The 13,401-nt window shown below is 35.0% G+C and overlaps 1 protein-coding gene across 1 annotated transcript in view; it reads right to left on the bottom strand.

Moving 5' to 3' along the window:
• Positions 1-13,401, bottom strand: part of EPC2 (enhancer of polycomb homolog 2) — a 121,043-nt gene that overhangs the window by 24,765 nt on the left and 82,877 nt on the right. The window contains exons 4-7 of the mRNA XM_041739659.1: positions 11,416-11,622; positions 4,214-4,362; positions 3,093-3,225; positions 700-891 (exon numbers count right to left, since the gene is read on the bottom strand). Coding sequence (XP_041595593.1) covers positions 700-891; positions 3,093-3,225; positions 4,214-4,362; positions 11,416-11,622 — 681 coding nt within the window. The remainder of the gene's footprint in view (positions 1-699; positions 892-3,092; positions 3,226-4,213; positions 4,363-11,415; positions 11,623-13,401) is intronic.

Below are 13,401 nucleotides of genomic sequence, written 5' to 3'. Positions count from 1 at the left end.
ACCAAAGAATTATCTTCACAATTTATAATTTGAATCACTTCTTATAAATCTTCAAAATTAAATGGTTATTGCCAAACAAAGTAGCAAAATTTACATTAAAAGTTGTAGAATAGGGCAGTCCTGGTGGCGCAGCGGTTTAGTGCCGCTTTCAGTCCAGGGTGTGATCCTGGAGATCTGGGATCGAGTCCCATGTCAGGCTCCCTGCATGGAGCCTGCTTCTCCCTCTGCCTGTGTCTCTGCCTCTCTCTCTGTGTCTCTATGAATAAATAAATAAAATCTTAAAAAAAAAAAGTAGAATAAAATACTAGTGGAATATGGCAAAAAGAAAAAGGGAATTATTATTGGTGAATATTTATATAATTATGTATTAACTATTTTAAAAGATCATAATCCGTTTCTAATAATCTACCTTAAATACAGAGGGAAAGAATACTAACATTCATTTTTATATAAGGGAAAACTGAAAACCACCTAAATGCTCCACAGAGAATAAATTCTACCCAACTGATAGAAAATAATGTAAAATAAATACCATTTCAGTGGCCACATAAATAATGTGGAAAATGTATATATATATATGCTATATAACATTAGGTGAAGAAAGTTAAGACTCAAAATTAAGAGGTCAATTATGTTTTAAAATATAGCAATATAAAAGACTAAAAGGAAATGTCTTTAAAATAGTTTTAAAACAAGCACCTGTGGAAATTCATCTTCATCTGAGCTGTGAAAGTCATATTGCTTAATGTCACTCTTATTGATCACAGGCAATGTCTCAGGAGTGGGTTGCTGAGATGTTATCAAAGCCTCTGCTTTAGGCTTCTTTGGGTACTTCTTCTTTTGACGAACCACATCAGAAGCCTCTTCTTTCAAAGACAAATGATGAGGGTGCTGTTTACATGACGATTTTTCCCCCAAAAGGAAGAAATGAAAATCATTTTAGAAATCAAGAAAAACTATACTGCTCTTTGAAAAACATACATTTTTACCCAGGAGGTGATTTTATTTACTGTTTTTAATATGCAAAAACTATGTGATCATAAATTGAAAAAGGTTTTACTTTTTGCAAGTTATGATTAAAAATCATAATGGTACTTAATTTGCTTTTTATTATTATTTTTACTTAAACTAAGATATTAGAGATTTTTAAAAATTGCTCTATTATTATGCAATCCAGCATTTAACAGTACTTCAATTTTTATTTAAATTCACTGTATTAATAATTAATGACTATTTTTTAAAGTAATTTGATTTAGATAGTAAATTCATTGATTTATTTCTACACTTATTTCCAATTTTTAAAAATGTCTACAGCTGGTACATTTTTGGAGAAAAATAAGTTTATTAACTAGAAAAAAAAGCTTACTTTTTTAGAATGCACAATTACTGCTTCAACCGAACAATAATCAAACTGTTCTCAAGTACCCCAGAGTTGTGACAGCACTTGAGAGACCATCTGGCAGGAGACTAATGGGGAGGGTTTCCAGCCCCACCTTGCTCTCAACTCCTCAGCCAAGAAGTTCTATCTGTTTTAACATAACGGTATTTCTTTTAATAAGTAGGGATCTACTGCTTAAAATGTTTGAAAATGATTGTTCTAAAAAAAAAAAAAAAAAGAAAATGATTGTTCTAAGCACCAAAGTACAAGCAATATGAAAGTGAAAAAATAATTAGGAAGTTCTACATTTTCCCATGTAGTCCACATTTCTGTTAAAACTACCGCAGGGTCAAGAATGGTACACACAATGAAAATGCTGCTTACTTAGTGATATAGCTGGGTTTCACACAATGGATATAGCTAGGACGTCAAAAAGAAAATCCCTACCTCATTCTTAGAAACTACCTATATTTTAAGGTGGGATGTATGACTAAGTAAATAAGGTTAATTGTGTTTAATGAGGTAGAGCAACAATGGATGCAACTGTATCTCTAAAACTAGTAAACAGGGTGAGCATTTACATTTATAGATGGTCTGAAATAAGAATCAACAAACGTATAATAAAGGCTGAGTCTGTCAGTTTTTTCTGGTTGAGATTTCATTTCTAGGCCTACCAATCATATACCTGGAAAAAGCACTGGTTTATATAAAATGGATTTTAAAAAATAACTTAGAAAATTACATGTATTGCACTGGTAAATTTTTGGCTATAGAGGCAAGTATGATTTTAAAAGAATCAGGTAGATGGGCTAGATGCCTGTGATGAATAAGAAAGAACTTTGGTGTTTGAATTGACATCAGTTGAATAAAAGGAGGAGTCTTGCCGCTCCATATTCTTCTTTGACCTTTAAGAATAAACCCACAGAAAGTAAGAATTGTGTACATTTTTAAAAGATGAATTTTCCACAAACACCCTATGTTGCTTTTTAAATCTTGCTACAAAGTAAAGCTCTATTGTCTAAATAATCAATACCTATTATTTAAATTTAAGCTCCTTATAAGTTTTATTAACTTTTGTATTTCTCAACTGAATATTTTAATTAATGTACCAAGTGAATACTGAAATAAATACAATTCCTTTAAATCTAAAAGACCAAAATAATCATGTAGTCTGGCTCTTTCTATTAGGAAGATAACAGGATCTAGAAGTTACAGGACTTCTTCAAATCACTCCAACTGGACAGCAGTCCAGTTCTGGTTCTGGAAGTGATGATGAAAATAAGAATAACTTTAAATAGCTCAGTGAATAAAGCTTTAATAGTAGATTTTGATGCCTGCCACTACAATGCAAGATTTGCTTAGGCTAATGACACATAAACTTTAATTTATCGATATTCTGTAGGAAAGCAGATGGCATAGTGAAAAGCACATGGTTTTTGGTGTTAGTTAGATCTGGACCTAAACCTTGAATCAGCCACTTATCAGCTATCTCATCTAGAAGTCACACAGAGGTAAAATCTATGTCTAAGGGCTGATGTAAGGATTAATGAGTTAATATGTATGTAAAAATTCCTAGCAAAGTGCTTGGCAAATAGTAAAAACAACGCATGTTAATTATGTTTTTCTTTAACCAAATTATACTAAAGGTAACTGATGAAACCAGTAATTGTCTGATCATTATTACCATATGTGCTTCTCCCCAGAGGATATTCACCTTAGTTTTACATTCTTGGACTTTGTGATGATTTCCATTGTGAAGAGTTGCTGGAGTGGCATATAACTCTTTGTCTGATCTATTGATTTTCACTTCATTAAGGATTTCACCACCATAGTCTCCCAAGTGATATCTTGGAAAGGTAACAAAACGTAAGAAAACGTTTTATAGTTCAAAAATAAAACCAATGATATCTCAGTGAAATAGAACACAACTAATCAAATAGAGCCAACAATTTATCAGATTATTCTTAAAAGAGAAAATTTATGGGAATAAAGAAGTTCATATTTGCGATTTGGTAAAAACAACCAAAAAACACAAAAAATCTCTAAGGGACACAGAAGACAAATTTCTCATTTATTCAATGTTTTCAAACACTGGGAAATGACGTTTAGAATGCTTACCTCAGGAATCACATAAAATTCTGTTCGGTTTAGTATAGTTTAATTATGCAGCTATGCAGGACAATGACTATTGCATTAGAGGACACTTTTTTTTTTTTTTTTTTTAAGATTTATCCATTCTCAAGAGAGTGTATGCAGGCAGGGGAAAGGGAGGACACTCAGAGGGACGGGGACAGAGAAAATCTTCAGCAGATTCTTGCTAAGCATGGAGTCCTCCACTGAGGGGGGCTCTATCCCAGGACCCTGAGATTATGGCCTGGAGCTGAAATCAAGAGTTGGATGCTTAACTGCCTGAGCCACCCAGGCACCCCATAGAGAACACATTTTTTAAATGTGTTGAAACAAAACATGCTTTCTACCTAGTCAGGAATAAAGTCATTTATAATATTCATTCCCCTCAAATTTTAATAGAAAGTTTAATAATAAAAATGGACAGAATGATCCCTAGGTTCTTTTCTAAATAAGATTCAATGATTCTTTAAAACAATGACGTATATTAGAGGATCTATACATATTATACACCAAAACATTCCTCAAACTTGTAATTCAAACTGATAATCTAGTTTTTAAAAAAACTAGCAACACAAGAATTCTTAAAAAAAAAATGTAGGTTTTGTTTGAGAATCTATTTCAATTGTTTTAAAGCTAGGCAACAAATAATATTTTGTCCATCATCTGGCTATTGCTGCAATTCGTATATAATAGTAGCAATGTTACCTTTTTTCCACAACTTCTAAGGTTAAGTGCAATAATTCTCGTTTTGTTTTCTCTCTTCTCTTAATCATTTCCAAAATTGTTATGGCTCTACTAAACTCTCGTCTCAATTTCAGCATCTTTTCATAAGAGGCTTCATCATTCTTACGATTCTATTGAAAGTAATTTTAAAAGAATAAACAATTAATCCAGTTATCCACATTTCCATTTTCATTCACCAAATCTTAGGGAGACCCAAACACGTTCCATAAAATGCTAAATGTAAAAATGTTTTAAAAATTATGTTAAACAGCAACTACATAAGACAACCTATCTACTTAACTCTGAAAATAGAAATTTAAGCAAATAGTTCTTAAATATTGAAAAAAAATGTTGCCTACTGTTGAAAAGATGGAATAATAGAAGGGATCATTCCAATGTAAAGAAATATTTAAAAGTCTGCCTGAAACAAAACTGAATGTATCAGAAAAAGTAATCCATTCAAATTGATGCAGGGTATTTTCCAGTGACAAGAGAAACAGTCCTGTCAAATCAAGGTTACCTAAAAATAGCCAAATTGGGTCTCTATCCATCCATCCAGCTCTGTAATTGTGGGATGAAAGGGTCAATAACACAATGTAAACACTTACAATGACAAGCAAAATTTCACTTCACAAACTCAGATATAAAACTGAAAGTGGGATATAAAGCATCTCAAGGAATGGGATTATTATGTTTCAAAGTAATAACACCTCACTGCAGGGTAGAAAACAAGTGAAAACTCTGCATTTCAGAGTACTGTTAAGATATTCCCATTCTGAAGCCTAAGATTTAATTTGAACAACTCGGAGTGAAAGTCCTGCTTAATAACTAGAGAAGGCTCAGTTGTAATTAGCAGCATCTATTTGCATACGAAAGTTACTGTGAATATATTTTGTTTAATCAAATAACCACAGAATATTTTTATTAGGCATGAAACTATTTGTTTAAAAACAGACCATTACCACCTCTCATTCTATGAATCCAGACTGACTGCACTTAAGCAATCTTTCCATCCTTGAGTTAATAATGCAATTGCACTACAGGGTATTTACTCCAATGATACAAAAACAGTGATTCAAAGAGGCACATGCATCCCAATGTTTATAGCAGCAGTATTCACAACAGCCAAAATATGGAAAGAGCCCAAATGTCCATAGACTGATGAATGGATAAAGAAGATTGTGTGTGGGGGCAGCCCTGGTGGCTCAGCGGTTTGAGCGCCATCTGTAGCCCGGGGCCTGATCCTAGAGAACCAGGATCGAGTTCCACGTCGGGCTCCCTGTATGGAGCCTGCTTCTCCCTCTGCCTGTGTCTCTGCCTCTTTCTCTCATCTCTGTGTATTCTCATGAATAAATAAATAAAATCTTTTTTAAAAAAAGAAGACTGTGTATGTATACACTATGGAATATTAGTCATAAAAAAGAATGAAATCTTGCCATTTGCAATGGCAAGGATGGAACTAGAATGTATTATGTTAAGCAAAATAAGTCAGAGAGAGAAAAATACCATAGGATTTCACTCATGTGGAATTGAAGAAACAAAACAGATGAACAGAGAGGAAGGGAAGGAAAAATAAAAATACCAACAGAGTGCCAAACCATAGGAGACTCTTAACAATAGGGAACAAACAGGGTTGCTGGAGGGGAGGTAGGTGGGGGAATGGGGTAAATGGATAAGGGGCATTAAGGAGGGCACTTGTGAAGAGCACAGGGTGTTATACATGTAAATGATGAATCCCTAAATTCTACTCCTGAAACTAATACTACAGTATATGTTAACTAACCAGAATTTAAATAAAATCTTGAAAGAAAAAAAAAAATCCAATATATTACAGAGATGACTGCTAAGAACACAAACTCTGCAGGAATAAAAGAGATTGTCACTTCATCAAGCAAGGATCACAAATATTTGGTGTGCTTACTGAGAACAAAGCAGATATGGAACATGCTCTAGAAGATACATTTATGACCATTTGAACAGATAAAGAAATAAGGATTTATGAACATATCCTAATTGATTTGATGTGAAAAATTACTTATAATTTTTTTTTACACTTATAAATATTAACCAAGGGCATCCCCAGTGGCCCAGTGGTTTAGCACCGCCTTCAGCCCGGGGTGTGACCCTGGAGACCCGGGATGGAGTCCCATGTCGGGCTTGCTGCATGGAGCCTGCTTCTCCCTCTGCCTGTGTCTCTCTCTGCCTCTCTCTCTCTCTGTGTCTGTCATGAATAAATAAATAAAATCTTAAAAAAAAAAATTAACCAAACCTTTTGTATTGTCCCTCTCTTTTATTATCAAAATAAAGTATGCTAAAAGTGGTTTAAAAATGAATGCAATAGGACATTAAAAGGAACCTGAAGCCAGGTTTCATATTGGAAGATTATAAAGGAGAAAATAAAACCTGAGAAAGATTCAATGTTTTACTCTCTGTTCTCTTAAAATGCTGTTATTAATTCTTTTACCTTATCAAATGGAAATTAATCCCCCCCCCACCATACTATGTGACAAAAGGCAAAATGTAAAATAAAATACGGTTTTTAACAAAAAAAAAAAAATTTTTTTGGCCATCAGGCAGCAATAATACCTTCCAACTGAAAAAAAAAAATAACATTACTAACAGCAACTATTAGAGTGTCCCCTGTACAGAGTACTGCACATGTTCTCTAACCTCAAAAGGCTTAAAGTCTAAAGATTAATTTCCTTTTGATAAGGTAGAAGAATGACTTACACAGCATTTTAAAATACAGGCATGTAGTACCTTAAAAGAACTTAGTTTAGGTTATATTTTATAGGTGATAATTAATTTTCAAATATAAGAAACTACACCTAAAAGTCTAATAAGGTCATACAAATTCAAAGATGAATAATGACACAAAGTTACATACCAGCTGAACAGTATTCAAGAGTGCACCAGAACCTATTAAGATGAATCCTCTCTTCGCTAAGTGTTCCTTATGGATTACATGTTTCTGCCCTGTCTTTACTAGTCATTTCCTGCTCTCTTTAGGCCCAAATAAATAACTATCCTTCCTAATTTTTCCTTTATACTAGTCCTGTCCTTTCTTTTTTTTTTTTACTTTTTATTTTGAAATAATTTCAGATTTACACGTTTTAACAAATTCCTATATATCCTCATCCAGATTGCCCAAATGTTATTATTTTACATTTGCTTTATCTGTCTCAATGTACGTATACCTATTATTTAGTCTGTACTAGGACGGACACTATTTGTGTCCCCCGAAAATTCATGCTGAAACTCCAAGTCCTCAATGTGATAAAGGCAGTTAGGTCATCAGGGGTGGAGTCCTCACAAATGGATTTGTACTCTTATGAAAGAGATCCCAGAGAGCTTTCTTGCCGCTTCTCCTATGTGAGGACACAGCAAGATGACTTATGGACCAGGAAGTAGGCCCTCACCAGACACTGAGTCTGCTGGTACCTGTATCTCAGACCTCCTAGCCTCTAGACCTGTGACAGATAAATACTGTTTAAACCACTCAATCTCTGGTACAGCCAAAATGGACTAAGACAGATATACATGAATACATACAAATACACATAGATATGTAAAACAGTCGTATTTTTAAATTTTTTTGAGATTAGTTTAATTATATACTGCCCTATCATCCCTAAACACTTTAATATGGACTTTCTAGAAACAATGATACTCTTCTTACACTCTTCTTCCTGATCAAAATCAGGAAATACTGACTTTATTCATATTTCACTGATTGCCCTAATATCCTTTATAGCAACGAATACAATTGTTAAACATATTTTTATGTTATGTAATAATTGCTATAAAGGACATTAACGGGACAATAATTTTTATTAAATTCACCTAAAACAGCAACTTTTTTCCTGGTCTAGGATCTGACTCAGGATCACAACTGCACTTAATTGTCATGCACCACCTGAGCTGAAACTAAGAGTCAGCTGCTTAACTGACTGTGCCACCCAGGCACCCCATGATCTCAACATTTTTGAAGAACAGAGGCCACTTATTTTTGTAGGTGCTCCTCTACTTGGTTTCTTCAATGTTTTTCCACAATTCAAGTTATGTATTCTTAACAGGATTATCAAAGAAGTGGGATCCCTGGGTGGCGCAGCGGCTTGGCGCCTGCCTTTGGCTCAGGGCACGATCCTGGAGACCCGGGATCGAATCCCACATCAGGCTCCCGGTGCATGGAGCCTGCTTCTCCCTCTGCCTGTGTCTCTGCCTCTCTCTCTCTCTGTGACTATCATAAATAAATAAAAATTAAAAAAAAAAAATCCTTAAAAAAAAAAAAAAGGATTATCAAAGAAGTGATACTGTATCCCTCTCTTATATTAAGAATTAAACGAGGGATCCCTGGGTGGCACAGCGGTTTAGCGCCTGCCTTTGGCACAGGGCGCGATCCTGGAGACCCGGGATTGAATCCCATGTTGGGCTCCCGGTGCATGGAGCCTGCTTCTCCCTCTGCCTATGTCTCTGCCTCTCTCTCTCTCTCTCTCTCTCATAAATAAATAAAAATTAAAAAAAAAAAAAAAAGAATTGAACGATACCTATTTGTCTGATTACTCTTGATGATAACTTTGATCACTCAAAGTTATGGTGTCTGTCAGGTTTCTTCAGTCAAATAACCTTTTTTAAAAAAGATTTTATTTATTTATTCATGAGAGACACGGGGAGAGAGAGAGAGAGAGAGAGAGAGAGAGAGAGAGAGAGAGAGGCAGAGATACAGGTAGAGGGAGAAGCAGGCTCCATGCAGGGAGCCCGATGCCCTGAGCCAAAGGCAGACGCTCAACCACGGAGCCACCCAGGAGTCCCAGTCAAATAACTTTTTAATTAATCTGTATCTATTTCTAACTCTATCAATATAAAAACAGTGAGTTCATACTGACATCTTTTCTATGCTTTTAAGATGGCCCTATCCTTGTTTTCAAATCCACTCACTTCCTTTACTCTTCCTCACAGTGGTCTCTACCCTGGATCAACTCTTCTTTTTCCCAGTTACAGTTTTCTCTCTATTCCCATATTATAGTTCTGATCTACTGCCAAATCTCTAGGGAAGTGGTTCTCAATCTGCTGCACTTTTTTTTTATCTTTTATTTTTTCAAACTGCTGCACTTTAGAATTAACTATAGATCTTTTTAAAACCAAGTATCCTTGATTGTTTTGAAGAACAATCTTCATAGGAGATTGTTCTAAGGAGCCAGATTGAGACCCACTACCCTGTGTTCCCTCTCCTGTCAATCTCATTTTTTTCTGGGCCACACAGAAGGGAGAGAGAAAGCACAGATGTTAACAGTTGTGTCTATGGGGTTAAACATATTAAACACACATGCTGATTCAAGACTTCTTCCCAATCAGTGGTTTCAGACATGCTGGTGCCCTAAGACTGTCTCATTTAAGAATGTCCTTAAGTACTTAAGCATTCACAAATGAAATATTAGTTTCAGAAGTCCACTATTTTTGCACCTTTGTATCTAGCTATACACAGGTTTTCTATTTTGTGGAAACAGAAAAGGAAATGGAGAGCCTTTGTTAGCTGTATTCATTTTTGCATATCCCAAAGCTTGCTCACCTCTGGAACATGTAGGGGTATTCACTATTGAATGCTTTCCCAACTTTTTCATTTTGAAACACATAAACATTTCTAAACAGCACTGGTACGCATGAAAGGGAAGTAGTAGGTCCCACAACTGAAAACAGAGAGGAATAAAAAAACTACTAGAAAAGAAAATGTAGCACTCTGCAGAGGAAGGTGAAAATAACAGATAAGAGAAAGGGTAGGAATCAGAGAGTCAGGAAAAAGTGGTGCTAGTTATTGCACAGTGGTGAAGCACCTAAATATATGAACCCATTCTAGCAATTCTCAATATACACTGCATAGAAAACAGTGATTTAACCTACTGAAGAATAAAATCAATGTAAATATTTAGAATACAGCTTACGTGTCAATAAATACTGCTAATTTTAATTATGTCAGACCCACTCACTAAAAGAAGCCAAATAGTATTCTTCCTTCAAAAGACATTGCTAAAAGTTTATGTTTTACAATATAACTGAATCAATTATATTTCTTTTAAAAAGCAGTTGGTAGTTCAGATTTTTCAATGGTTCAGATAAACTTCTTCATGTCCAACTGCCTATATTTATAAACTTATTTTAGTCTTTTTTAAGCAAGATGTTAAATCTTCACAAAGTATCTTAGATTTCCTTAGCTAAGAACTAAAACCAATTTGAAACCTTAGCCTGGGTTAGAGAATGTCATCTACTCTTGAGAAATCCAAGAAAGACTTACAGAAAATAGTTGTTTGCCAGTAGGAGAATTTCTCCTAAAATATACTATTCCTGGCAGCTGTTATGCTTCACAGCTGTTATATTAACAACTGACAAGGACAAGCTTTTAATGTTAGGAGAAACAGGAATCTGCAGAAAATGCTTTGCCTCCAAATCAGAATTCCTTATAATTTTACATTTATATGTTCCAATTTTTTTTGTGTTAGAAAATGTGTTACTATGCATGGTGTTTGGAAGACAGTGAATACCTCCTATGAAATAATACCTTCCGCTATACCATATCATTCCACAACATGAGACCCTGTTTCTTACTTAAAATTCCGGCTCACACTGCTTCTGAAAGGCAGATGGGGACAGGTTCATCAATTTGAAATCTGACACAACAGACAACTCAGAAAAGAAGAAAAACATTCCACTGTTACTTTTGACTATTGGCAGAACAGGCTTGAAAATTAACCTTTCCCTACTTCTCCACGACACCATAGTAGCGAGAGGCAGTAGAGTCCATTTTATTTGCAAGAATTAGAATATGGTTTTAAAGAAGCTATAAGCTCTTAAGCTTCACAAACAAGAGGATATGTATAGAATGTATATACAAGGTACTGAAGAACTCAAATTTCTGAGGTACATAAAGATACATAATTCCTTTTACCACTTCAATCGTACGTCTCAAATGGTATAAGCAGTAGACTTATAAAGGGCATGGGTATTAGGTATTATACCAACAGAAGCCAACCAATAGAAGATACTGAAGAGCAGGATTTCTAACCTCAGGTTCAACAACATTATGAGCTTCCGTGTATATCAAGGTATTCAAAATTATGTCATTAGCAGAAAAAAAAATTGGTCTTAAATACTATGAAGGTACACTCAATTAAATCTAATTTGCACATTACCTTTCGAGTTTGCATTTTCTCTGTTCTCCTCCGAAAGGCAACATAAGGGTCATTGTTGGTAGAGCCGTCCCTTTTCTCTTGTTTTATCTGAGGAATGAGGGACGGTCCCCTGCAGTTTTTACGTTTTCTTACCCAGTAGTCATACACAGCTTTAATAAGGTAATCATCTTCGTTTAGCAGCAGTTTTGCTTCCTGAAGTGTTACAAGCTAAATGAAAAACACAAATTATCATTAACTGTGACGTTTGAAAAAGAGAAATCCAGGTTACTATGCCTACAGAAAAAAATGTGATCAGTCTAACAATTATGATGAGACATCATGATGGCAGAAAACACAATTCAATCTGACAGAGGATTTACTAATAAGGAGATGTATCCAAAAATTTATATTTTGCTCTGAGAGGTAGTAAGTACAACTTAGTAGTTTAGAAGACTAAATGAACAACAGTTGGGAAGACTGCATAGATTTATGCTTTAGTTAAGTCTTGGACTAGAAAATATCTATGGTCCACCAAAATTCTGATATCCTGTGATTCTACACATTTAAAGATCTACTAGTTTTCAACTTTCTGTGTTTTTGTTCTTCAACAGAAACTAGAAGAAACAGAAAGGTTTTTTCTATCTCCCTATAAAATGAAAGATGATTATTCTCTAATATATTGCAACGAATATAACAAGTTTATTATTTTTAAAGATTTTATTTATTTATTCATGAGAGACATACAGAGAGAGGCAGAGACACAGGCAGAGGGAGAGGCAGGCTCCCTGCAAGGAGCTCGATGTGGGACTCCCAGATCCCAGATCCCAGGATCATGGCCTGAGCCAAAGGCAGACACTCAATGGCTGAGCCACCCAGGCGTCTCAACAAGTTTCTTTTGAAACTATAAAAGAACTCTTCTTGCGAAATAGTAAGCATATTTCTAGAAGTTTCAACACTACACAATTTTGGATTTCTTGTACTAATTAATAAAGGCAATTCCTCTACCCAAACTGGTTAAATACTAGAGAATCCTTGTTCTCAACACTCATTCTGCTGACACTGTTATGTCTGGGACAGTGACTCTAGGATGGTTCCTCTAGAATCTCTTACTCTGATATCTCAGGGATCTAATTCTCCTTTATCAATGAAGTCAATATAATGTTGACATTTCTCAAACCAAGGTTTGTAAACATTTGCTTGGTCACATCTAATTTTTTACTGCTTGTGAAGATCAAATAGACTGATCAGCTTTAGCAGGATGGATTATGGGTTATCCATATCCATTTACGGTGAACTCTAGAAAAAGATTATAGAGTTTTAAGGCTGGAAAACCTCAATGAAGTGCTCTTATTTACATTTATCATTTTGGAGATGAAGATTCATTTTCAAAACAAGTTCTTCCCTAGCAAATGTTTTCCTAAAACTTGGAAATTAAGGGAAAAATTTTCTCACTGAAACATAGGAATTGATCCGAGGGTTGTATAAAGTCTACTGAAGATAGCATGATTCACCGAAGAGATTTCTGATATCTGATTTCTCATATGGGTATAACTTCATGGAATAAATGCAACGATCATTTGGATTTCCAGTCCTATGATGTTGGTTTCTTACTATAATTAGGCTGCCAAGATTGGCCGCAGGAAAAGAATACACTGACAATGTCAATTCAAGTATTCCAGTCCATGTAATGATTACATTTAGTGCCATAAAATTGTATGTGGCCACACTTTGGCTTACTCAATGTCTCAGTCAAGTCACCTTAAATGCACCTAAGAGGCTGAGTAACGTGGTCTTTAAAGTAGGGGGCCAAAGCCTAGAACGGGAGACCAAACCAAAAGAACCAGTATTTCCACATCAACTTTAAATGGGCACCTTTGTTTGCTGAAATTCTCTGGAATAGTCCAAAGTCTACAATGCCAGTGGTAGAGTTAGAACCAAGCTTTCTGGATCTACTAAAATTTGACCTCATGCTTAAAAGCATCAGAACATTATCACTGGCAGCTCTCA

Source organism: Vulpes lagopus, chromosome 24 (assembly GCF_018345385.1).
Source record: "Vulpes lagopus strain Blue_001 chromosome 24, ASM1834538v1, whole genome shotgun sequence".
Classification (NCBI taxonomy): Eukaryota; Metazoa; Chordata; class Mammalia; order Carnivora; family Canidae; genus Vulpes; species Vulpes lagopus.
Note: the sequence above shows the minus strand (reverse complement) of the source record. Positions and strands in the feature narration are given on the sequence as shown.